The sequence below is a fragment of the Pavona decussata genome, unplaced genomic scaffold, assembly GCF_977016875.1.
Source record: "Pavona decussata unplaced genomic scaffold, jaPavDecu1.1 SCAFFOLD_100, whole genome shotgun sequence".
Lineage (NCBI taxonomy): Eukaryota > Metazoa > Cnidaria > Anthozoa > Scleractinia > Agariciidae > Pavona > Pavona decussata.
This window is the reverse complement of record NW_028145515.1, coordinates 3432523-3460197: the sequence shown is the minus strand read 5'-3', so window position 1 is coordinate 3460197 and position 27675 is coordinate 3432523. Positions and strand designations below refer to the sequence as shown.

The following is a 27675-nucleotide window of genomic DNA, read 5'->3' as shown; positions in this document are numbered from 1 at the left end:
CCCACCCTTATGTACAACATATTGACTCCATATTTCCAAGTTGGTTAAGGTACAATAAAACGGTGTTTGTGATTTGTTTGTTTACAGATACTATGCGAAGACTCAAATGCAGGCACATATTTTTTTTGGCTTTGCTGATTGTCTCCCTACAAGTTCTCCTTGTCACACAACCGTGGAACGGTACGAAGATGAAGGCGAGGTTGACCATCAATACGACAAGCTCAAGAAACGCAACAGAGTCAAATACGACAAAGGTGAATATTAGCAACAACAAACCAAGGTTAAATGTGATCATTTTGACCCACATGAGATCTGGGTCATCTTTTGTCGGGAACATGTTTAACTTTCATCCAGACGTGTTTTATCTTTTTGAACCACTTAATGAATTAAGGATGGTAACTTATGGTGATCGAGATTTAGGCGAGTGGCCTCCCTTAGATGAGAAGGCGAACGAAGCATACAGGACCGACTTTTCTAACTTGCTTCAGGACATATTCACGTGCAACTTTAAAAGAAATAGCATACTCGACTCCATATTTCCCAGTTGGTTGAGAGAAGCACGAATTGGTAAGTTAGCGTGGAAAAGCAAAAACACAATAATCTCCAACGAATCAATAGCAGAAGTTTGCAAATCACGAAAGATTACAGTTATCAAAATCATGCAGACCAGACTTCCAAGAGAAATTGGAATACGTGAGCTTCAGCGGGTATGTAGCACTGAACCGTCACGATTTGAATGTTTGATAATTCACCTTGTTAGAGATCCCCGAGCTGTGCTAACGTCTGCAATTGGGAGAGAGTTCTTTTTGCCAAAAGGGCCAAAGAGAAACCTGATTACTTTGAAAAACCCAAGCAGCGAAGGACAAGAAATCATAAAGAATAACACGCGAATCATATGCTCCCTAGTTGAGGAAAATTTGAATTATGTAAACGAAGAATGGTCCAACTGGTTCAAAGATCGCTACATCCTGGTTCGTTACGAAGACGTTCCTGGGGATTTGTTAACGAAAGTACACCGTATGTACAATTTTACTGGTCTGCCAATGGTTGATTGCGTTAAAAAGTGGATTCTTGGGGGCAGAACGCCCGGCGGTGTGAGGAATCACGAGCCCGAATTCTTTATTTCCAAGAACGATGTCAAAAAAAGCGATCACTGGAGATTTGGCATCAGCTCGTCCCTGGTAGCTGAGTTTGAAGAGGTCTGCTGGCCACTAATGTATATTATGGGGTACATTTCAATTAAAGGATCGGAACGTCTTTTACGCGATACGAATCACAGGTTGTGGACTGAAAAGATGCCCTTCTCTTTTGGAGGCCCAAGGATGGCGAAAAAATAGAGTGCATTGTCTACAACTGTCTCTCCATCCCTCCTCCCTCCCTCTCTCCCTTCAATCATCCTTCCTTCCATTCTTTCCTTACCTTCTTCTTTCTTTCTAGATTCATCCTTCCTCCCATTCATTCCTTCCTCTCTCTTTCCCTTCCTTCCTTCCTTCCTCCCTCCTTCCCTCCTTCCCTTCCTTCCTTCCTTCCTTCCTTCCTTCCTTCCTTCCTCCCTTCCTTCATTCCTTCCTTTCTTCCTAGCTTCACCCTTCACTTCATTCATTCTTTCCTTAGCCTGCGAACAGCAGGCATATTTCCGGTCGTCGCTTCTGAAATACGTCTGCTGTTTGCAGGCTATTCTTTCCTACCTTTCTTCCCCCTCCCTCCTTTGGTGCTATAGTTCCTCAGTCCCCACACCATTCCTTCTTTTCCGCCATCCTCCCTCTCTCATTTCCTTCCTTCATTGTTCGTCCATCTCTTTACCTCCCTACTTGATTGTCTGCCTCCTTTCACCCTCCCCTTCTCTCTTGCTTCTCTCCTTCCTCTGTCCCCCATTTTTTTCTCTGTCGGCTGTTCCAATAACTGTTCTCGTATTGCTTTTGCCTCTATCAAGCGGCCACCAAGAATTCAATACAAGTAGATTCGATTCGTCTCTTATTTAAGTTTTTGTTTCTTACTTTAAAGGCGATGACACATAGAAGTGCGAAATAGGAGGTGACGACTAGCAAAATCGTCGAACACCTATTTATTATCATCACGACGTTATTTCGTTGTCACTAACCCAAGGCAGCGTTTACACGAACGCGGTTTCAAATCATTACGGTTTCATGCCCTTGAAACCGCATCGAAAACGATACGGTTTCAAAGCGTTTACACGACGGCCAATCTCACCGGTTTCAGGTGCTTACGTTATGCCGATCTCGTTCCCAGGCACTCATTATCTTCGCGCCCAAGTGAAATAAAATCTCGCGCCAAAACAGTAACCGTATTCATATCGATTCGGTTTCGCCGTGTACACGACAGGCGAAACTGTATCGTTTTGAAAACCTCCATTTTTGTCAGCGTTTTTAAATAGACCCGGTTTCGGTGACGGTCTCTACCGGCATCGTGCAGTGTAAACGGAAGGTGTAACCGCATCGAAAGCGATCCGGTTACAAATGAGACCGCGTTCGTGTAAAGGCTACCTAAATTAAGATCTTTTTATTTCTGGCAATTATCCCCTGAAAACCACATTCAAAGTAGAAATACAGTTCAGTTGAGGGCGCGTCAAATGGGGACTTCGGTAACTATCCCTAACCAGTTTGTCTCTCTACATAGTCCACATATCTCTCCATGTCGTTAAGAATAATTTGAATTGAAATATATTCGTCTTTTGGAGTCTTTTCTCCAAACGCTCCATGATATGGTTCTTGTTAAGATCTTATTACAGGATTTTCTTAATGGCAACTTTTTAAGTTTTATGAGACACAGTATTTTTGCCATAACTATCGGTGAATCCTTGTAAATAGGAGATAGTTGATTACGTAAAACAGTTTTCAGAGGACTCCAACGGTGTTTATTTTCAAGTAAAGAGGTATTTCCACTAACACGTCTTGCCCTCATTTCTGCTCAAGGGTGGTCGCATACTGGTGTTTGATTCTAGCATGAACTGATGATTAAGGTCGGACTTCAGGCTTAAAGTTGGAACAGTCATACCAATTCATAAGGCAAATGAATAGGATGATTTGAACAACTATAGACAAATAAAGTGTAAACGTGAGTCCGAAGAAATGAATCTCACAAATCTAAGATTTATTTTACAAGGATGCAGGATTTAACAGAGTACTTAATATTTCGTTGTTTCTTTCAACAACATCATCAGGCACTATAGACCTTTGCCTAGTTTCTGTATGACTTTCTCTCTTGCCGACCAATTCGTTCCGGTGACGTAACCGAGGTTGAACGGCCAAGGAAAACCAGAGAAAAACAGAACGCGCATGCGTTTGTTTTATTTTTCAAAATGGTGGATCTCGCATAAACCTTCTGTGTTTTAATAACTTTATTTTAATTTTCTTTCTTTTTATTTAAATTTTTATGTTGAAACTTAAAGCTTGTTACATACATCATATAAGAAGATACGTCTAAACTGTAAAAGCGGTTATATTAACCCCTGTTCAGCTGTTTTTCATTTCAATATAAGTTGTGCAAATGTACATGTGTTTTAATAAATTGTTAAACGGGAGGGAATCTAAGACCTAAGTGGCATTTAAAAACTGCAAAATTATTTGGTTGAATATTTAAACTTCAGATTTCTGGAGCAACTTTAGAATTTTTGAAGCTCCCAGTTTTGGGGGGGGGGGGGGGGGGGTGTTTAGTATATTAGGTTTGCCATGTCTCACCCATGAGGTGATAGTTATAGACTACAAGGACGTACAATGTAAGAAAATAAATAAACCATAGTTCTATTTTTTTTGTTGTTGTTTTCTGTGGTTGTATGGTACTTCTGAGCAATTTTAGATTTTTTTGAGTCGTTTTAAATAGGTTAGAGTTCTTTGCTTCACCCTTTACTCAGAATGTACGGTTATTTCGAGGTTTTCAAAGTGGTCTCCTTAAATGACAGGCCAAATTTTATTGAAATTCGACTTGTAGTTTCCTAACTTGCCATTACCATAATACAGTGCTGCACGTGGACCAGCTGCTGAGAGATAAACCGTCCAAAACAGCGTTTGTAAGCACTGTAGAGCATTGAAAACACAGCAAAACACACCGGGCAAGCTTTTTCAGACCTTAGTATATTTTTTTGTGGGTTTTTTTTAGAGAATATGGTTGTCTAAATTTCGATTTAACTCCATACAAACTCTTTAATGGCGCTTGCGTGGTAACCTGTGTCACATACGCTTTGGTGACCTGTGTTGACAGTAATCTTTTCTGAATGAAAATTTTTACCTGTTGCAGGCTCTTCAATCGATCTTTCGGTGCGAAAAATTTGTAGACCGCGAGGAACGCCGGGATTTTTTCGTGGAATACTACCCGTTGCATACCGCAGAATATGGAACGGGTTTCTAGCTTTCTTATTGGCTGTATTCTCTATGGTATAAGATAAATGATGAGCCTTCATAGGTGTAAGATGCAAGAATTCTACAGGGTTGTGACCCCCTAAACTATAGAGATATTCATCCCCCAACCTCTCATATTAATCGGATTATGTGTTGTTGATGGTACACAACAATCAGCAACACAGAATTTGTGACATTCTACGGTCAGTCTCGCCATCTCGACTTCAGTTTAGTTTAGTTTTACCTTTCAGTCGTGTATTTCTTTATTATATTGAAATTAGCCCTGCCAACCTCGTCCTTGATTTCAAATATCAAAAGAATATTTTACCTTGAACGAGGCTAGTGAGGCTAATTTAAAGGCACACAAAAGAATGTTAAAATGTTAGCATTTTTGCATAAGGTCTATATCTATATACAAAGAAGCATGCGTGGAGGGTGTGGAAATAGACGTGTTTCTTGATTGGGCCAATTTCTCCCTCCTCCAATCCATCGTACTTTTTGGGTGTTCAAGGGTAACCATGTAAAAACCGCGAAGGGTTCAATTAACGGTATTGGATCGAGAAGGGTCTAGCGATATAGACTGCGGGGGATCTGGTAACTGCAGAGGAATGGATCAGTCGAGAAGTGTCTAGTGAATGAATGTAGACCGAGAAGCTAAGGATCCCGTAATTGTGATAAACCGAGTCCTGATGTCTGGTGAAGAAAGGATGGTCTTACAGGGGTCTGACAAGAGAATGGACCAGTAATGATCCGATAATCGAAAGGGGGATCGGAGGAGTTTAGATCGAATAGGTTCTAGCCACTTTTCGTAATTTTTCTGTTTTCTTTAGTTGGCCAAGCTAACAAAGGAAGTGGAGCGGAAGTCTGCCGATGTCCCCCTGGCTTGTCCTCCACCTTACAGTTGGGTCGAACAAGCCAAGGTTATGCGTGGATGCAAGGTCTTTAAATCTCTAGATGGAAGACACGCCATTTTCCCTGGAAACTCTTGTTTTACTTCCCCGATTCGCCTATCAGAACTGCCACTTTTCTAAAATAGACGATAAATCATATACTGATATCATCTGATTCGCAACAGTTTTTTGTGTGAAATGGGGTGAGGGGAGGGGGGGGGGGGGTTATAGTTTATTTTTTTTTTTGCCACACCACTGGTATTTGGTAGCAGCCACCCTACCTTTTGGTTGGAAACACTCTGCATTCGTCTATCAAACGTTGGGACGAGGCTTTACTAGTTATTTCAGGAGCTTGGGGATACCGGATCCCTGTACATATATGACAGGCAAATTCGGGAGAGTTTTGCCCAAGAAGGTTATTGGTCTCGACCTATTGGGTAAAGGGTCCAGGGATACAGTCGCCAAGCAGCGTTAGCAGCTCTCTATGTAGTCTGCAAAGTATTAATCAACCTGGGATATTTTCTGGGCCTAACTACATCCGTCTTGTCACCCTCGACGCGGTTAACCTTCCTTCCAAGTTTGCTGAGTTACGCGAGTCGGTTCTGTCCAGAGTATCAACAGTTCCACTGAAGTCGATCCAGAAATTAATGGGAGAATGTGTATCGTTTTCCTTGGCATTTCCAGGCGCTAAATTTTATATCTGGGAAATTGCCGCCGTTGGCCAGGCGTCTGGAGGTGGAGAAGTCACGTTATCACCTTTGTTAAGGGCAGAGATAGAGTTTTGGCGCTTCCTTGATGACTGGCAGGAAGCTATTCCTTGGATCCAGGAAGGCCATATGTCCATGCCCCTCTATCAACTGATGCCTCAGCTTTTCGTTGGGCGGCCACTTTTTACCAACATCCAACTGATTGTATTGTGGGTGATTACTGGGATGACTGTCTGATGAACGAACATATCAACGTGAAGGAAATGCATGCCGTCTTTAAAGCCCTGGAATGTCTCCCTGCCAGTGTTAGAGACGGTAGGGTCGACATACAAGTCGACAATCTGGCAACTCTTAATGCTTGGCAAGGTCGCGGGGCCCAGTTCCCTTAAACTCAATGAAGTGGCACGCCCCATCTTCCATACTGTCACAAGGCGGAACCTGGCGCTCTTGATGTCTTATATTCCAGGTTTGAACCCCACCTATAGTTTTTCCCGCCGTTTGTCTGATTCAGATGCCATGCTATCTCCGCGTTCCTGGAACATTGTGCAAACTATCTTTGGGGGGGTCGAAGGGACATACATTGGACTTTATGGCTCTGGGATGAGTTGCTCGAAGCATGGTTAGCGCTAACCATTGGTTAAGAGGTATTAAAACCTATAGGTTGTCATGGCATTTAACCCGGGTTAGCGCTAACCATGCTTAGAGCAACTGGGCCCTGGACTCAAATGCCCAGCACGACCACGAGGGTATTCGTTTACCTCATTTTACACCTTTCCCAACCCCTGAGTCGGCGGATGTAAACGTTTTCAATCAGGATTTGTCGTCTTGTGATGGTGCTACCATTAGCGCCTACGCTTTTCCTCCATTCGCGTTAATTGGTTCCCTTCTGCGCTTCATACGTTCTCAGCATGCAACAGTCACTCCAGTAGTATCAGAACCTCCCCTCCCCCCCTTGGTGGCCAGTAATAAATGCAATGGCCAAAGGACGAGCACTCATTGCTCCCAAGGGGTGTGCAGATGCCGTTTTTTCCCGTCTAAGTCTGGTTTTCGAGCGAAAGCCGTCAATTTTCCTTTCAGGGCTTTCCGGGTGGGAGAGTAATGATTGTTAGATTATGACTTTTCTCTTTTAATAATTTCGTTGCAGCCCCTACCGACTGTGCCGAAAATCTTTGTGGCCTATGTGGCATGTCCCTCTTGTTTTTGTCCGAATGATAAAGACTTTCGATTTTGCCAACGATGTGGTTACAAACGTCAGCAGCAAACGCCCCACCATGAAACCAGGGAAATCTTCGGGTTTCCTGTACATAGGAGTGGCATTAAAAGAAGACGACAAACTTTGTCAGAGAAAACAGAATCGACCCCTTATTCGAAACAAAGGTCGTCTTTAGAAAAAGAACAGTCGCGATTTCTCGCTCAAGCTAGGTCAGGTAGAGACATTACGACAGCTACCCTAATGATGTTGCCAACTTCCTTATTTGGAAAGACAGGACCAGGAAAACTGTGGTACATGATACAGGCTGTATTTACGTGGTCACAAATCCAAAGGTGGCTGCCAGTGCCCAAAGCGCCTAGCCTTCGATACTTTGGACTCGTTGATTGGGAAACTTAGATCTATATTCAGCCAGTGGGGTAGAACTCTTGAAGATACCACATTCCCGCGTTACGATAACGCTGCAGCTTTACGGAAAGTCAAGTCCTACTTATTAGCTGTGCGAGAGGAGCAATTACAGGCTGGAATATAGTTCCCTCCCAGGCAGAGCCCTATTATATAAGAGACTTATCAGTACTTTTGCAAGAGATCTTAAGACGGTTGAAAGACACCAATGTCCCCAATTCAGCTTTACGTTTGCGCTAGAGACCAAGCTTTCTTTAAGACTCAGTTTTTTGCGGGCGCTAATGCCAGTGAAAAATTAAGCCGGACGAAAACTAGAGAATTTCTCTAGTTTTCTGCGAAAGAAGGTATCTTATTCAACCATACACTAACCAAGTCTCTACGGGATGGTATAGCCAATATGTTTGCTCTTAAGCGCTACAAGGTTCAAGCCTTATGTCCGATAATAGGAATTGAAACCTACATAAAACTGTGTAATTTGCTCTATGTTCCCATTAGACAAGGTTTTCTTTTTAGAGCGACGAATAGGACTGCTGACCTTACAGATAAGACTTTCGACTCAGACACGGCACAGGCCCGTTTGTCGTTTTATTCCCAACAACCCCCTGAGATCTTTAGCAACAGGCGGGTGACTCCGCATGGCATGCGCAGTGGTTTTGCCGTTTTCCTTGCGCTTGCCGGTGTCCTGTTGGAATCTGTAATGGTCCATGTCGGCTGGGAGACCGTGAAAACTTCTAAACATTTTATTAAGATGAACGAAGTGGGGGTTCCGGGTGGGATGAGCGATCTCTCGGCCTGACTTGCTTTGGACCTGAGCGATATTTACCAGAAACAAAACTCTTTAACGCATTTCACCCAAGCGTTCTAACATGTTGTTTCCTTTGAGGAGACTTTAGTGCTACTCATTTTACTTAGTTTGTGAAAGCTAGTGATAGTGGTTTAAGGTATGGCGAAAATAAATGTTTCAGTGATGAGGTCGTGGAATTGGTTATGGGATAAGGTATGGAAACGATTAAGCAATATGGCTTCGGAGGTATACAGTATGAGGATAGGGGGAACTTTGATAATGGCACAGCCGGCAGGGAGGCGCAGTCGGGGGTCACTAACCAATACTTAATGCTAATGAGTAAGCAGGGAGGATAATGCACTATTCATAGTTCATTAGCATCCCTGGTGACGTCACTAGGCATTATATAAGGCAGAATTAATTAGAAGTGTTAGTTGCTGTAAACGTTGGTCAAGGATAGACGAAGCGCCGCACCCACCACCCCCCCTGCTGCTCTTAGCTGGACCAAGCATGATTAGTCACATTAGAACTTTTGGCGCACATTTTTTCCTTGGGCTAAACGACCTTCTAGTTTCAGCAATGTAGCCTCACGAACATGGGGTGCAGGAAATTTTGTAGACGACATTACATTGATCTACTTTTTCAGGACGAAATTTGGGAGCCGGGAATTCTTGTTGGAGTGTTTTTAGAAGTTTATTGGTAACTTGTATGCCCTGTTTTTTTTAGCAATCTCGTTAGTAGTTCTGTGAGGGCTTTCATGTACGGAAGGGTCGAGAAACGTGTAGGTGGCAAGACAACACATTTGAAAAACATTCCGATAAGTTCTTCAGGTGTTGGAACTGGTGGTGGCAAACACTTCTTCTTTGTAATTTGGGTAATGAAGTTTGTAGGGTAGCCTTGGATTCCAATGCGGTGTAAACGTGTTTAATTTCTTGATCTCTGCTTGTTTTAAAATTGGGTAAATTTGTGGCTCGATGTATAAGTGTTGCAGCTGTTCTAATTTTGTGATTCTTGTCATGGGCGGTGAGAATGGAAATCCAAATATCTATCAGTGTGAGTAGGTTTTCGATATACGTTGATAGAGAGTTTTCCATTGTCCCGAGAAACTAACGTGTCGAGGTAAAATATCTGACAATTCTTTTCATGTTCAATGGTGAAAGAGATATGAGGGTCGATGGAGTTCAATGAGTCATGAAAGGATGATACAGCATTCTTCTTAATGATGTAAAAACTGTCGTTCACGCAGTGTTTCCAGGAAGAGGGGTTGTGTTAATGACTGAGTCCTCAATCACTTCAATGCACTGGACTGACAGGGCTGCCCAAAGCGCAGCCATGAATCTTTTTATAGATATTGTATTTGTAAACAAAATAGTTGTTGGATAGAAAAACGTTTAATAAAGAAACAATGTCGTCATTTTCCAGTTTCTTTCTGTTATCAATGCAGGTTTTATCAACAGGAATGGCAGTGAATAAAGAGACAATATCATCATCATCTTGGATGTCGACGTCGGTCGTTTCTTTAGAGAACTGTAACGAATTTGAGACAGAATGGCCATTGTAATTTTGAATTGGTGCCAAAGTGCTGATGAGAAATTTGGACGTGTTTTAAAGAGGGAAACCCATACATATTATAATTGGTCTGAGAGGGCTACCAGCTTTGTGATGTTTGATGGAGCCGCGGATAGCTAGAGGTGTGCCATCAGTAGATCTAAAGTAGTAGTTTAAAGTAAGTTGAATCATCGAGTTTTTGCTGTCTTTTTAAATTCAAGAGCATAGTGTTGACTTTGACTTCTACTGGTACAATACGCTGTATTGATTGCTATTATATCTTCATCTACCTGTTTCTCAATATTTTCTTTAATATTTTGAAAAACCTTGACAACAATTTCACGCGATAGCCAAAACATGCCACTTGAAGTATTGAATGTAAACGTTTAACAGAACTGAACAAACGAAACTATATTGAACTTCTGAGCTCATAACTGAAAAGAGTGAAAAGGTTAAGATGTCCTAGTACGAGATGTTAAAGAACAATTATGCTAAGGTAGACTGCTCCACAAATTAAATTTTAAGCTACTTTTGAGTCGAGATGTGTAATGTCGACTGACTCATTAAATTTCGAGCCTCATCGGCCTTCGTTTAATTTAACTATGGTTTAATTATCGCATACACTCCAATATTAGTTTGGACTAAAATCCTTTGAAGAGATGTACTGTTCGTACTGTGGGTATGTGAAAGGGAGCCCCATTTTCTAAGGAAGGAATATGCAAGAGTTATACCTTTAATGTCAAAAATGGTAAGTGTCTGGAGCTCAAGGCAGAGCCTCCCCGTACAAGACTTTGCTCCCAAACCACTACCAACACTACTCATATTTCACAAACTCCACTACCCTTTCCTAGTATTTCCCCCAAGCGAAATGTTAGCTAACGAAAAATTAAAATCACACTGAAAACTTTGTTTTGAGACACGTTTTTTGCAAAATTACGACACTATTATGAAAATGCACTCATGCCTAAATCTCATCTAATGGAAACTGAATGAAACCACAGGAGGTTTGTTTTCAAAGACTTTTTTAGCCAAAATTGCGAGAATATTATGAAATTGCACTCATGTCTAAATCCCACGAGCTAATGCCGTCAACTGAAACCACAAACGTTTGATGATGCAAAAAAATTCTAACAAATTGAAGGACTTAATTATGAAAATGCACTCCCCCCTAAATCTTATTTACCTGCTTAAAATATACCACAAGAGGTTTGTTTTCAAAAAGGTTTTTATTATCGTCCAATTGAATTATAGTCTGCTGCTTATATTATTTTCCCTAGCTATAAGGTCTGACAATCCCTGACATCAAATTTCTGTTCAAAAGTATATGAGAATTTTAATTGCTACATGGTAGCAAATTGGCATTCGTTATTGACTGCGGTTTAATGATCTGACTGAGTTTTCAATTTAATTTCGGACTAAATTCATTTAAAGAGATGTAGTGTTTCTACTGTAAGAGTGTAAAAGGGACATTATTTTCTATGGTTTATAAAAGGTTACCTTTCCTGTCAAAAATATTAAATAACTGATGGTTAATGTCTGGAGCTCAGGGTGGTGCCTACTCGTATACAACTTTGGTGTTTACCCAACCAGGTACACTACCCACTCTCCTTATTTTCCACACTCTCCACTTCCCTCTCTCAGTTTTCCACTCAATGCAAGTATCAGCTAACGGAAAATCAAAACCACGCAGAACACTTTGTTTTGAGACAAGTTTATTGCAAAATTACAATACTATTATGAAAATGGACTCATGCCTAAATCGCAACTAATGGAAATTGGTTAAAACCGCAGGAGGTTTGATTACAAAGACGTTTACAGCGAAATTGCGAGACTATTATGAAATTGCACTCCTGCCTAGATATCACCAAATGGAAACTGAATAAAACCACAGGATGTTTGTTTTCAAAGACATTTACAGCAAAATTGCGAGACTATTATGAAATTGCACTCATGCCTAAATCTCACCTAATGGAAACTGACTAAAACCACAGGATGATTGTTTTCAAAGACGTTTAAAGCGAAATTGCGAGACTATTATAAAAATGCACTCATGCCTAAATCTCACGATCTAATGCTGTTAACTAAAATCACAAAAGGTTTGACGATGTAAACAGAAGTTCCTAACAAGATTGCGGGACTATTATGAAAATGCACTCATGCTGAAATCTTAAATCTAACCTGCGAAAAACCAAAATAGGTTTGTTTTCGAGAGAGTTTTAACAATGTCCCACTTGAATTATAATCAGCTGCTATTTATTTACGTTTAATACATTTCTGATCTTATCTGAGATGTATATTGCTGGCTGTAACTTTAGTAAAAAAAACCACTTAAACAAACATAATATCTCCCAGATAATGTCGAGTAATAAGCTCTACAACTGATTTCTCATTGCAGAGTGAGTTAACTTTATAGTTCGCTTGTCATCTTGTGTATCATGCGGTAAGACAAATAAAACTGTAGATCAAAATAAAAAGTGAACTAATCAAGAGGAAAGAAATTGAATTCAGTTATCGTATTACATAAGACACGTTCACTTTTTATAACAATTTAATATTTCCGGGTTTTTTTTTTATTAGTTGTCAACTTCGTGTCGCAGAGCTCTTTGAAGTCTGCTGCAGCGCTTTCTTAGGAAAGCTTAATCGGCGTTCTGCCTGTACATCCGTGTCGTGCCTGAGAAGTTGTACACTCCATTTAGCTGCATTGTATAGTTTACAAGCGCGCTGGATCATTACCTTAAATTTGTCTTATTTTTTAAACCCCTTCGCCGAATGGTGCTGTCCTATCTTCTATTCAGCTCAAACATGGCCAACAAATTGACAGGAATAGCACCATTTATCGCGTGATTTGTTGTGTTTTGCCTTAGAAAAGACTTTTAAGTATTACAGTAGTACTAGGTATAATAGTACACATGGGCATTCAACAACTTTTTAAAGGAGCTTGGCGAATTTAAGACTCAACTGAAATTCCATTTCAAACGCTAATGCAATGTGTACATTGCATCTTTTCTTTTCTTGTTCAATGTATAGTATTGTTATGAGTCTTTTAGCAGCTGTTGAGCTTAGTTTGCCAAGGGTTCCTTTTAAAGTATAGCTAACAGCTCCTCTAGGTATCACTAAATATATTGATATACACAAAAACTACAATAAAACAAATAAAATATTCAGCCTGCACGTGGGCTTTATTAAATGAAGTATCATACTAAAGTAGCTGGAGTACGCCGGTGCTACATAAGGGATGCCGATGCTTATAACATATATTTGAAGTGCTGGAATGTGTTGCACAGAATACAATACACAATGGCAACTTAATACCCGTCAGCAAGTATCTTAACCTAACGCTGTTGGTAAATTATTTTCCTTTAAAAGATTGTAAATTGTTGCCAAGGCGCTAAACGTTCTTATTCTATGATGAATTCAGTAGGGGCACTTAATATCCGATGCAGTGATTACCTCTATTACTAACGATTGTGGGAATTTAAAAAGCTACCCGTTCGGTAACTAACCTTAAACTGAGTGAATATAGCAGTGGGACAGCAACAGAGGTACGAAGAATTACTTGCTTGATAGGTAGGACAAATTTATTTTAATTATTATCTCCGAAACTATGGCTAGGACAGCAATGGAGTTTGACATAGCTCAACGAGCATTTCTAGGTATTAAGACCGTTTAAATTTATCCAAATTTTAAGTATTCATTTCCTATCTTATTCTCTGCAGCAATCGCGACATGAAGTTAAATTAAAGTTTTTTGATACTTCAGCTATTTTCATCACCATTATTCTCTTCTGGAAAGTTATGTATGAAAACCAGTTTCCCATGATTTCAAACTAAAGTTGCTGTCAATTACATGTATCAGGCTTCGCACTAACTGAGAATAATACCGAAAACTATACTGAGGTAGGCAGCAACTGAGACCGTGGAAGATTAGGAAAACAAAATCTCTGTTAACTAGAATTGAATTTCAATCCGTTCTCAGTACACTATTTGAAGATGGATGCCCGAAGGCCTTAGACTTTTTAAACATTGTGGGCTCTTACTCCACACGTTGCAAAATAGCAATTCAATCTAGAGTTCGCTGTTAACAAAACACAAACCGGCATGCGATACCTGGAGTTTTAATATCTAACTAAATAAACTTGTTTTCTCTTTTCTTCTGGCGACATTCCGTAGCACGATTACCAAGGAACAACAGTTTTTTCGCGGCTTCCATTCTAACATGGACTGTATCTATAATTTCATTCATGACGTGGTACATTTAGTTCTTCCATCACGATTCTCGTGCCCCATACATGTCGTAAATTGATGTCATTTTCTAGGTTTCATAATATCAACGAGAACGGATGATTTCATTTATCTATGTATCAAACTGTGCATTTTAATTTTATGCGGATCACTTAGAAAATATTTTCTTTCTAATGGTGTCTTTTTACTAATCGATAAGGTCGAACTAAGAATAGTAGTAAAGAATGTGTGAAAAAAGCCGGTGTTAATTAATTATCCGAATCACAAATTTTCTCTAATGCTCTCTCTGAAATGCTGCATGAATGATCGCTAATTTGTACTGATACCTTATACACAATCTAACGAATGAATTACAAAATAACGAGAGGTTTGTTTGTCAGTGATCTTCCGCTTGAACGCCTCTGCTGCCGTTGATATTGTCATAACACTACTCTTTTTTGAGAGGGCGACTCTCTCTGACTCAAAACCTAAGCTAAAAGGGAAAGCACTCTTCGAACTAATTTATTGTTCATTTAGTTGTGTTCTTAATAATTTGATGTGAACTTTGATTCCTCTCCGCTCAGCAAGTCGAAATATAAAAAGTGAGTAAAAATATACAGGGATAGTGTGCACCTTTGAACTCCTCAAGCGAAGAGAACTCAGTGATCATAGTCTCAGTCACAGACTAACTCAACATTTGAACTCACTCATAGACTACTCTTCTATTTTCTAATCTTAAAGCACTCCTCCTGTAACTGTTCGTGATAGGATTCTTAGCTCCGAGACAAAAAAAGTTAGTTCACGATACCCGATCTTGACTTGTTGGCAAATTTAGCGGCGTTCACCGATTCGAGCAGGTTAATGCAACTTACACAGTAATACAGGGGAATGGAATAAAAATGTGTCTGCAAACTGATTATCCGGCGGATTATCAGCAAGTAATTCTCAGTAAAAGCTCTGTTTCGTAAGACGTTTGCATGATAAAGTGTCTATCTTTAAGAGTTAACTTTATAATTGCAGGTTAACGTATTTATTGTTGACCATTAAACTGACGCGGGGAAACTGAGATTAAACATGAACGTTTATTTTTTTGCATTCAGACCATCAGTACGGTTACTGTGCTTTTCTTTGGAATGAAGGGTATATGGCGAAAAACAAACTTAAACCAAAAGCAGTGCTACTAATAAACATCGTTCACGATAAAAGGATAGTTTGAGTTTGTGAGAAATGCTGAGGCTTAAGAAACAAGAGAGCATTGACGTGATTTAATATCGTACGCATGACTTCTTTAAAAGAGTATGTTGGATCTGTCATATTTATTCTCACCCTGTTTCTGCAATCCATATTACGCCGGTCGGGGCCAGTCCGTTTGAATTTAACAGAAGACATTGGGTTTTTATATTACTTACTTTTCTTAGTTCACAAACTTAAAACTTGCAAACTAACCAAGCAATGAACAACACTATAAGGAAAATCTATCAGAGGATTCAAATTATTAACAGTCATTTCGGGTTCATTATCCGCCGTTCAAATCTAGTTTAAATTTATAGAAATTACATGAAAATTCTCCGGTCTTGAGAGAACTACCCAAGTTATGGTCTGGAAACGCATTTAAGTCTTAAACCAAGACATTTACACTTGAAGAAACTTCACGCTACAATCCAAACCTCAGTTCCGTTTCGTCAAGGTCAGCCTGGGAAACGATCATACGGCGCTCCTCAGTGTTATTCTTATGCAAGCTGTCAACTATACTCGACAATACAGCTTTGTATGCGACTGTTTTATTACAATATTTAAAAGTGGAAAAAAAGAAACAAGAACAAGCTAATGGTACTGACAACGAAAGGAAGCAGTAACACTTTAAAAAATCCCATCCGTTGAGGTCAGTGGCAATTGAGAAAAATTGATAAAGATGCACGAGTCTTAAACATCTTATGAGTGCGACGAAAACGAAGTCCGAGTTTCCCAGTTCCGTGCCTCTCTAGCTTCGACCATCGAAATTTCATCTAAAGTCTTGAACCTGAGGTCTAACGTTCTTACGTCTTGCGTCCTTTCAACTGATTAAAGTGAGCGTTTCCTGTAGCACGTCCTAAGTATCCAGTGTAGACAGCTTTGCTTGAAAACAATTTGCCGCGATATCCAAACAGTTCCGACTGACATATGAAAGTATAATGGACTTCTCAGCTCATATAACTGAAAAGAGTGAATAGGTGAAGTTGAGACGTCTTAGTGTGAGATGATTATGAACCGGCACGGTCAAATTTTATGCTTCTTTTGAGTCACTGATTAAGATGTTTAATGTGGGCTCGCTCATCAAATTACGAGCCTTTTATTATAAATCAGGAAAAATTAAAAAAAAAAAGGCACAAATAAAATGGGGTTTAACTTTTAATGACGACCATTCTCTACACTGTAAGGAAAAAGGGAGATAACTTTAATATTTTGTTAAATTGCCATTCGTTTTATTGACCGCATGTGGTTTAATTATCACCGACTCTTCAATTTTATTTAGGACTAAACACCTTAAAAGAGAAACATTAATTCTACGATAAGTATAAGAAAGGGTTCCCTTTACTGTAAAAACTAGTAAATATAATGGCAAGTGTCTGGCCGATTAGGGTGGAGCCTCCCCTATAAAAGTTTTGGCACTCCTAGTTTTCCACCAAAGCCAAATATCGGTTAACGAAAAGTTAAAACCACACTGAAAACTTTGCTTTGAGACAAGCTCTTTTCAAAATTGCGACACTATTATGAAAATGCACTCATGCCTAAATCTGATCTAACTGAATAAAACCACAGGATGTTTGTTTTCAAAGACGTTTCCTGCGAAATTGCGCGACTATTATTAAAATGCACTCATGCCTAAATCTCACGATCTAATGCCGTCAACTGAAATCACAAAAGGTTGGATGATGTAAACTAAAAAGTTTCTAACAAGAGTGCGGGACTATTATGAAAATGCACTCATGCTGAAATCTTAAATTTTACCTGAGAAAAACCACAAGAGGTTTGTTTTCAAGAAAGTTTAAACAATGTTCCACTTGAATTATAATCTGCTGCTATTTATTTACGTTTAATACATTTCTGATCTTATCTGAGATATTGCTGGCTGTAAGGGACCGTTCATTTTTTATGAGCATGGGGGGGCTGGTGGGATTTGGTTAATTGCCACTACGAAACTGTATGACCCCCCCCCTAGCATGCAATTTTTTTCTACATGGCCCCCCCCCAAGCAGGAACTTTTTTTCTGATGACCCCCCCCCCCCCCTCCCGCCCAACCAGAAACAAATCATACTCCTAACTTTAGCAAAACGCTTGTGTACTGTTAATATCAAAGATAAACGTAATTGTTACATTATAATAACTGTGATTTCTTTACAGTACTATTAAAAAGTTACCGTTCTCTGCTTAGGTAAAGATTTCTCTTGTTAAAAAAAAAAAACGTTTTATAGATAGCGACACGTTTACGGCAACGGCAAACCCTAAATTTCCATTTAGATTCTTAGAGGAACTATAATAATAATCAAGCAAATGTTTAACGTGTAATTACTCCCCTTCGAGTAGAAACAATACACGTACAGATCTGACTAACAAAATACGGATTGAAGCATACAAATCAACGATTACGAGTCATATTAAACAGAAAAAAAACAGGGGACACACAGATATCAGGCGCGTAGGTAAGGGTTAAATAAGGGTGTTTGTTGAGCGCCGGAGGCGCTCTTACTAGGGGGCCCGGGGGCATGCTCGCCCGGAAATTTTTGAAAATCTAGGTTTCCAGAAACCTCATTTCCTGCATTTTGAGACCCATTTTAGGCAAATCACAAATTTGTTTTACAGCAGCTTTTTAAGCTATATACATCATTTCTGCGGCATAATTGTCTCAACTTAAACAAGAAAGTTCAATGTACATTCCGCGCCCTGTCAAGTTCTGATAGCTATTCGATCTGCTGATAGTCATACACCAAGCTCGTAAACTGCACCATTCTCGGGTGTAGGCCTTCAAACAAATTGACTATCTCGTCAAGATTGAGAGGCATATCATATTTGATATACATTAGAACCAGGGCGGACATTCTACTCTCTCGCATGGTACACCTCATGTAGTTGTTCAACCTCCTCATTGTGCTTTTTCTTCCGCCATTATTGATCTTCAAAGGGGGTTCGTTCGAACCCCCCCTCCTACACGCCTGGATATTAAAGTACTGCTATTAAAAATGAGAGTTACAAGCTTTTCTGAAGATGGCCTACGGCTCAGATTTACCGTCAACTGAAGTCACCAACAACAGTTCTATTACTAAAAACTAATCTGGATGTTCACACTAGGCATACTACTGAGTCTACTGATACTCCTGGGTTCAAATAATTTACTAATCAACAGTCTTTATAAAAGTGAGTACTGTTAAACAGAACAAATCTATTGATATAGTTCTGAGTACAACCACTTAATAGAAAACTACTCCCCCACGGATGATTCAATAGTGAGACTGTTACGTTTTTATATTAATTTGAACTTGTACAAACATAGGTGTCTACTTCAGTTTATATTCATTATTGCTTTTCCAACAGATATGCTTCATTTCCTCAGTTGTTGTTAATATGAAATGCAGATTTCGACCTCAGTATGTAAAACAAATTAAAAGTGGTTAGGAAAATCGTATTAAATAAAATTGATATAATATTCAATTTCTTCATCGGTTCTGTGTTGACCCACTGTCAATTTCCCCTACTATCCAATTATTTCTGGTGACCCCCCCCTCTTTCACTCAATTTTTTTTGGTGGCCCCCCCCCCCCCCCTTTAGTGCCATTTTTTTTCTCGTGCCCCCCCCCCCCCCAAATCCCACCAGCCCCCCCATGCTCATAAAAAATGAACGGTCCCTAACTTTAGTAAAAATAACTTCTTAAACTAACATAATATCTCCCAGATAACGTCGAGTATTAAGCTCTAGAACTGATTTCTCATTTCAGACTGAAGTAACTTTATTTATAGTTCGCTTGTCATCTTGTGTATCGTGCCGTAAAGCAAATAAAACTGTACATCAAAACAAAAAGTGAATTAATTCAGAGGAAGGAAATTGAATTCAGTTATCGTATTACATAAGACACGTTCACGTTTTATAACTTCTTGATATTTTCGGTTTTTTTTAATTAGTTGTCAACTTCGCTCCGTAGAGCTCTATGGAGTTGGCTGCAGCACTTTCTTAGGTAAGACCAAAACTCGTGTTTGACTTTAATTTTGAAAGCCTAGTTCTACAGCATACCTCTTTCTTCCAAAATTGACCATGCACTTTGGAAACACACTTTGGAAAATGAAAAGCATTTATTCTTTACCTAATTGTGCATAAGAAAGGTTTAAAGTAGTTTGTTTTGATAATTAACAAAATTGTTTCATTTGGCTACACCTTCCACAAAAGATTAAAAGAATTTTTTTATATCCAAAAATAAACGTCTTAAAACAATGAAATAGAAATATGGCTGTTCGAGAAGCGTAGGCGAGGCTTATTAAACAAAGAAGGTTATCTGACTTTGTCTGACCTCGTTTTTGAGTTTTTATGTACTTTGGGCCACTCAAGATCGTAATGTGCAATAAAGCGTTGCCTGTTCACGTAATGGGTCCGTAATGGAGCCTATGAGTTATTTAATTAATTAAGGAAGTCGTTGTAGTAAAAAATATTAAAAATAGCAATCCAATCTAGAGTTCGCTGTTAACAAAACACAAATCGGCATGCAATACCTGGAGTTTTAATATCCAACTAAGTAAACTTGTTCTCTTTTTTCTTCTGGCGACATTCCGCAACAAGATTACCAAGGAACAACAGTTTTTTTTTTCCTGGCTTACATTTTAAAATGGACTGTATCTATAACTTCATTCATAACGTGGTACCGTTAGTTCTTCCATCACGATTCTCGTGCCCCGTACATGTCGTAAATTGATGTTACTTTTTAGGTTTCATAATATCAACGAGAACGGATGATTTCATTTATCTATGTATTCGGAGTACAGTTCATAGTGTGCATCTTAGTTTTATGCGGATCACTTAGAAAATATTTTCTTTCTAATGGTTTTATTTTACTTATCGATAAGGTCGAACTAAGAATAGTACTAAAGAATGTGTGAAAAAGCCGGTGTCAAGTAACCACTTTTTCAATGTCTGAAAAAAGCCGGTGTTAAAGCCGGTGTCAATCTCTCTGAAATGCTGCATGAATGATCGCTAATTTGTACTAATACCTTATACACAATCTAACGAATGAATTAGAAAACAACAAGAAGTTTGTTTGTCAGTGATCTTCCGCTTGAACGCCTCTGCTGCTGTTGATATTGTCATAACACTACTCTTTTTTGAGAGAATGACTCTCCCTGACTCAAAACCTTAGCTGAAAAGGAAAGCACGTTTCAAACTAATTTTTGTTTATTTAGTTGTCTTTTTAAGAAGTTGATGTGTACTTTGATTCCTCCTTGCTCGGCGAGTCGAAATATAAACAGTGAGTAAAAATATGCAGTGATAGTATGCACTTTCGAACTCTTTAAGCGAAGAGAACTCATGATCGTAGTCCCAGTCAGAGAGTAACTTAACATTTAAACTCACTTATAGACTACTCTTCTATTTTCGATCTTAAAGCGCTCCTCCTGTAACTGTTCGTGGTAGGATTCTTAGCTCCAAGACAAAAAAGTTAGTTCACGATTCCCGATCTTGACTTGTTGGCAAATTTAGCGGCGTTCATTGATTCGAGCAGGTCAATGCAACTTACACAGTAATACACGGGAATGGAATAAAAATGTGTGTCTTCAAAATTATCCGGCGGCTTATCAGCAAGCAATTCCCAGTAAAAGCTCTGTTTCGTAAGACGTTTGCATGATAAAGTGTCTATCTTTAAGACTTAACTTTATAATTGCAGGTTAAGGAATTTATCGTTGACCATTAAACTGACGTGGGGAAACTGAGATTGAAAATGAAGGTTTATTTATTTTTTTTTTTTTTTGCATTAAGTCCATCAGTACGGTTACTGTGCTTTTCTTTGTAATGAAGAGTATATGGCGAAAAACAAACTTAAACCAAAAACAATGCTACTAATAAACATCGCTCACGATAAATGGTTAGTTTGAATTTGTGAGAAATGCTGAGGCTTAATAAACAAGAGAGCATTGACATGATTTAATATCGTACGCGTGAATTCTTTAAAAGAGTATGTTGGATCTGACATATTTATTTTTACTCTGTTTCTGCAATCCATATTAGGCCGGTCCGGGCCAGTCCGTCTGAATTTAACAGAGGACATTGATTTTTTATATTATTTATTTTTCTTAGTTCACAAACCTAAAACTTGCAAACTAACCAAACAATGAACAACACTATAAGCAAAATCTATCAGAGGATTCAAATTAATAACATTCATTTCGGGTTCATTATCCGCCGTTCAAATCTAGTTTAAATTTATAGAAATTACATGAAAATTCTCCGGTCTTGAAAAAATCTTTAAAAAATCTACCCAAGTTATGGTCTGGAAACCCAACTAAGTCTCAAACCAAGACATTCACACTTAAAGAAACCTCACGCTACAATCCAAACCTTTCCGTTTTGACAAGGTCAGCCTGGGAAACGATCATACGGCGCTCCTCGCTGTTATTCTAATGCAAGCTGTCAATGATACTAGACAAACAGCCTTGTATGCGACTGTTTTATTATAATGTTTAAAAGTGGAAAAAAAGAAACAAGAACAAGCTAATGGTACTGACAACGAAAGGAAGCAGTAACACTTTAAAAAATCCCATCCGTTGAGGTCAGTGGCAATTGAGAAAAATTGATAAAGATGCACGAGTCTTAAACATCTTATGAGTGCGACGAAAACGAAGTCCGAGTTTCCCAGTTCCGTGCCTCTCTAGCTTCGACCATCGAAAGTTCATCTGAAGTCTTGAACCTAAAGTCTAACGTTCTTACGTTTTGCGTCCTTTCAACTGATTAAAGTAAGCGTTTCCTGTAGCACGTCTTAAGTATCCAGTGTAGACAGCTTTGCTTGAAAACAATTTGCCGCGATATCCAAACAGTTCCGACTGACATATGAAAGTATAATGGACTTCTCAGCTCATATAACTGAAAAGAGTGAAAGGGTGAAGTTGACACGTCTTAGTGCGAGATGATTATGAACGACACGGTCAAATTTTAAGCTTCTTTTGAGTCACTGATTAAGATCATGTTTAATGTGGGCTCGCTCATGAAATTACGAGCCTTTTAGTATAAATCAGGAAAAATTAAAAAAAAAAGGCGCAAATAAAATCGGCTTTAAATTTTTATGACGATCATTCTCTACACTGTAAGGAAAAAGGGAGATAACTTTAATATTTTGTTAAATTGCCATTCGTTTTATTGACCGCATGTGGTTTAATTATCACCGACTCTTCAATTTTAGTTCGGACTAAACACCTTAAAAGAGAAACATTAATTCTACGATAAGTATATGAAAGGGTTACCTTTACTGTAAAAACTAGTAAATATAATGGCAAGTGTCTTGCCGATCAGGGTAGAGCCTCCCATATAAAAGTTTTGGCACTCCTAGTTTTCCACCAAAGCCAAATATCGGTTAACGAAAAGTTAAAACCACACTGAAAACTTTGCTTTGAGACAAGTTCTTTTCAAAATTGCGACACTATTATGAAAATGCACTCATGCCTAAATCTGATCTAACTGAATAAAACCACAGGATGTTTGTTTTCAAAGACGTTTCCTGCGAAATTGCGCGACTATTATTAAAATGCACTCATGCCTAAATCTCACGATCTAATGCCGTCAACTGAAATCACAAAAGGTTGGATGATGTAAACTAAAAAGTTTCTAACAAGAGTGCGGGACTATTATGAAAATGCACTCATGCTGAAATCTTAAATCTTACCTGCGAAAAACCACAAGAGGTTTGTTTTCAAGAAAGTTTAAACATTGTTCCACTTGAATTATAATCTGCTGCTATTTATTTACGTTTAATACATTTCTGATCTTATCTGAGATATTGCTGGCTGTAACTTTAGTAAAAATAATCGCTTAAATAAACATAATATCTCCCAGATAACGTCGAGTAATAAGCTCTACAACTGATTTCTCATTGCAGATTGAAGTAACTTTATTTATAGTTCGCTTATCATCTTGTGTATCGTGCCGTAAAGCAAATAAAAGTGTATATCAAAACAAATTCAGAGGAAAGAAATTGAATTTAGTTATCGTATTACATAAGACACCTTCACGTTTTATACACCTTGATATTTTCGGGGTTCTTTTTTTATTAGTTGTCAACTTCGCTCCGTAGAGCTCTATGGAGTCAGCTGCAGCGCTTTCTTAGGTAAGACCAAAACTCGTGTTTGACTCTACTTTTGAAAGCCTAGTTCTAAAGCATACCTCTTTCTTCTAAAAATGTCCGTGCACTTTGGAAACACACTTTAGAAAATGAAAAGCAATTATTCTTTACCTAATTTTGCATAAGAAAGGTGTGAAGTAGTTAAGAACGGATGATTTCATTTATGTATGTATTCGGAGTACATTTCAAAGTGTGCATGTTAGTTTTACGTGGATCACTTAGAAAATGTTTTCTTTCTAATGGTGTCTTTTTACTAATCGCTAAGGTCGAACTAAAGAATAGTACTAAAAAATGTGTGAAAAAAAGCCGGTGTCAAGTAACCACTTTTTCAATGTGTGAAAAAAGCCGGTGTTTAAGCCGGTGTCAATCTCTCTGAAATGCTGCATGAATGATCGCTAATTTGTACTGATACCTTATACACAATCTAACGGATGAATTACAAAACAACAAGAGGTTTGTTTGTCAGTGATCTTCCGCTTGAACGCCTCTGCTGCCGTTGATATTGTCATAACACTACTCTTTTTTGAGAGAATGACACTCCCTGACTCAAAACCTTAGCTAAAAAGGAAAGCACGTTTCGAACTAATTTTTTTTTATTTGGTTGTCTTTTTAAGAAGTTGATGTGTACTTTGATTCCTCCTTGCTCAGCGAGTCGAAATATAAACAGTGAGGAAAAATATGCAGTGATAGTATGCACTTTCGAACTCTTTAAGCGAAGAGTACTCATGATCGTAGTCTCAGTCACAGACTAACTCAACATTTAAACTCACTTATAGACTACTCTTCTATTTTCCGATCTTGAAGCGCTCCTCCTGTAACTGTTCGTGATAGGATTCTTAGCTCCAAGACAAAAAAGTTAGTTCACGATTCGCGATCTTAATTTGTTGGCAAATTTAGCGGCGTTCATTGATTCGAGCAGGTCAATGCAACTTACACAGTAATACACGGGAATGGAATAAAAAATGTGTGTCTTCCCTGAAATTATCCGGCAGCTTATCAGCAAGTAATTCCCAGTAAAAGCTCTGTTTCGTAAGACGTTTGCATGATAAAGCGTCTATCTTTAAGAGTTAACTTTATAATTGCAGGTTAAGGTATTCATTGTTGACAATTAAACTGACGTGGGGAAACTGAGATTGAAAATGAACCTTTATTTTTTTGCATTCAGACCATCAGTACGGTTCTGAGCTTTTCTTTGGAATGAAGAGTATATGGCGAAAAAACAAACTTAAACCAAAAGCAGTGCTACTAATAAACATCGTTCACGATAAAAGGTTAGTTTGAGTTTGTGAGAAATGCTGAGGCTTAATAAACGAGAGAGCATTGACATGATTTAATATCGTACGCATGACTTCTTTAAAAGAGTATGTTGGATCTGACATATTTATTTTTACTCTGTTTCTGCAATCCATATTACGCCAGTCGGGGCCAGTCCGTCTGAATTTAACAGAAGACATTGTGTTTTTATATTATTAACATTTCTTAGTTTACAAACCTAAAACTTGCAAACTAACCAAGCAATGAAAAACACTATAAGCAAAATCTATCCGAGGATTCAAATTATTAACAGTCATTTCGGGTTCATTATCCGCCGTTTAAATCTAGTTTAAATTTCTAGAAATTACATGAAAATTCTCCGGTCTTGAAAGAACTACCCAAGCTATGGTCTGGAAACGCAACCAGGTCTTAAACCAAGACATTTACACTTGAAGAAACTTCACGCTACAATCCAAACCTTTCCGTTTCGACAAGGTCAGCCTGCGGGGAAACGATCACACGGCGCTCCTCAGTGTTATTCTAATGGAAGCTGTCAATGATACTAGACACTACAGCCTTGTAGGCGACTGCTTTAATACAATGTTCAAAGTGGGAAAAAAAGAAACAAGAACAAGCTAATGGTACTGACAACTAAAGGAAGCAGTAACACTTTAAAAAATTCCATCCGTTGAGGTGGTAATTGATAAAAAAAAATTGATAAAGATGCATGAGTCTTAAACATCTTATGAGGGCGACGAAAACGAAGTCCGAGTTTCCGATTTCTCGTGCCTCTAGAGCTTCCGCCATCGCAATTTCATATGAAGTCTTGAACCTGAAGTCTAACTTAACGTTCTTACGGCTTGCGTCCTTTCAACTGATTAAAGTGAGCGTTTCCTGTAGAATTTCCTAAGTATCCAGTGTAGACAGCTTTGCTTGACAACAATTTGCCGCGATATCCAAACATTTGCGACTGAAATATTTATTGTGAACGGCAAACAGAACTGAACAAAACAAAAGTATATTTGACTTCTCAGCTCATATAACTAAAAAGAGTGAAAAGGTTAAGTTGAGACGTCTTAGTGCGAGATGGTTATGAACAACACAGTCAAATTTTAAGCTTCTTTTGAGTTACTGATTAAGATGTCTAATGTGGGCTCGCTCATTAAATTTAAAGCCTTTTGGTATAAATCAGCAAAAAACAAAGGCATGAATAAAAATCGGCTTTAAATTTTAATGAGGATCATCCTTAATTATTATCTTCTTGTTTCTTCTGCACTGTAAGTAAAAAGAAAGATTACTTTAATTTTTTTTTTGTTAAATTGCAATTCGTTTGATTTACTGTTGTTTAATTATCACCGACTCTTCAATTTTATTTCTGACTAAAGTCCTTTCACTGAAGAGAAACATACGATAAGTATATGAAAAGGGTAACCTTTACTGTAAAAAGTAGGAAATATAATGGTAACTGTCTGGAGATCACGGCGGAGCCCCTCCGATAAATCTTTTGGCACTCCTAGTTTTCCACTCAAGCCAAATATCAGCTAACGAAAAATTAAAACAACACTGAAAACTTTGCTCTCAGACAAGTTCCTTTCAAATTGCGAGACTGTTATGAAAATGCACTCATGCCTAAATCTCACCTAAGAAAACCTGAATTAAAACCACAGGATGTTTGTTTTCAAAGACGTTTCCAGCGAAATTGCGACACTATTTTGAAATTGCACTCATGCCTAAATCTCATCTAATGGAAACTGAATAAAACCACAGGATGTTTGCTTTGAGAGACGTCTACAGCGAAATTGAAAGACTATTATGAAAATGAACTCATGTCTAAATCTCATCTAACAGAAACTGAATAAAACCACAATATGTTTGTTTTCAAAGACGTTTCCTGCGAAATTGCGAGACTATTATGAAAATGCACTCATGGCTAAATATCACGATCAGCTAATGCCGGCCGTCAACTGAAATCACAAAAGGTTTGATAATGTAAAATAAGTTTCTAGCAAGGTTGTGCGACTATTATGAAAATGCACTCATGCTGAAATCTTAAATCTAACCTGCGAAAAACCAGAATAGGTTTGTTTTCTAGGAAGTTTTAACAATGTTACACTTGAATTATAATCTGCTGCTATTTATTTACGTTTAATACATTTCTGATCTTATCTGAAATATTGCTGGCTGTAACTTTAGTAAAAATAAACGTTTAAACAAACATTATATCTCCCAGATAATGTCGAGTAATAAGCTCTACAACTGATTTCTCATTGCATAGTGAGTTAACTTTATTTATGGTTCGCTTGTCATCTTGTGTATCGTGCCGTAAGGCTAATAAAACTTTAGATCAAAATAAAAAGTGAACTAATCAAGAGGAAAGAAATTGAATTCAGTTATCGTATTACATAAGACACGGTCACTTTTTATAACACCTTGATATTTCCGGGGTTTTTTTTTTTAATTAGTTGTCAACTTCGTGTCGCAGAGCTCTTTGGAGTCCGCTGCAGCGCTTTCTTAGGAAAGCTTAATCGGCGTGCTGCCTGTACATCCCTGTCGTGCCTGAGAAGTTGTACATTCCATTTAGCTGCATTGTATAGTTTACAAGCACGCTGGATCAGTACCTTAAATTTGTCTTATTTTTTAAACCCCTTTGCCGAATGTTGCTGTCCTATCTTCTACTTAGCTAAAACATGGCCAACAAATTGACAGGAATAGCGCCAGGTATCGCGTGATTAAACAACTTTATAAAGGAGCTTGGCGAATTTAAGACTCAATTGAAATTCCATTTCAAACGCTAATGCAATATGTACCTTGCATCTTTTCTTTTCTTGTTCAATGTATAGTATTGTTATGAGTCTTTTAGCAGCTGTTGAGCTTAGTTTGCCAAGGGCTCCTTTTAAGGTATAGCTAACAGCTCCTCTAGGTATCACTAAAAATATTGATATACACAAAAACTATAATA

General features: G+C 38.4%; 1 protein-coding gene across 2 annotated transcripts in view; it reads left to right on the top strand.

Moving 5' to 3' along the window:
* LOC146472375 (carbohydrate sulfotransferase 5-like) overlaps positions 1-27675 on the top strand; it is a 62032-nt gene that overhangs the window by 3963 nt on the left and 30394 nt on the right. For both annotated transcript variants that reach the window (XM_085119765.1, XM_085119764.1), the window contains exon 2: positions 88-2220. In XM_085119765.1, coding sequence (XP_084975891.1) covers positions 88-1337 — 1250 coding nt within the window. In that variant the 3' untranslated portion in view covers positions 1338-2220. The remainder of the gene's footprint in view (positions 1-87; positions 2221-27675) is intronic.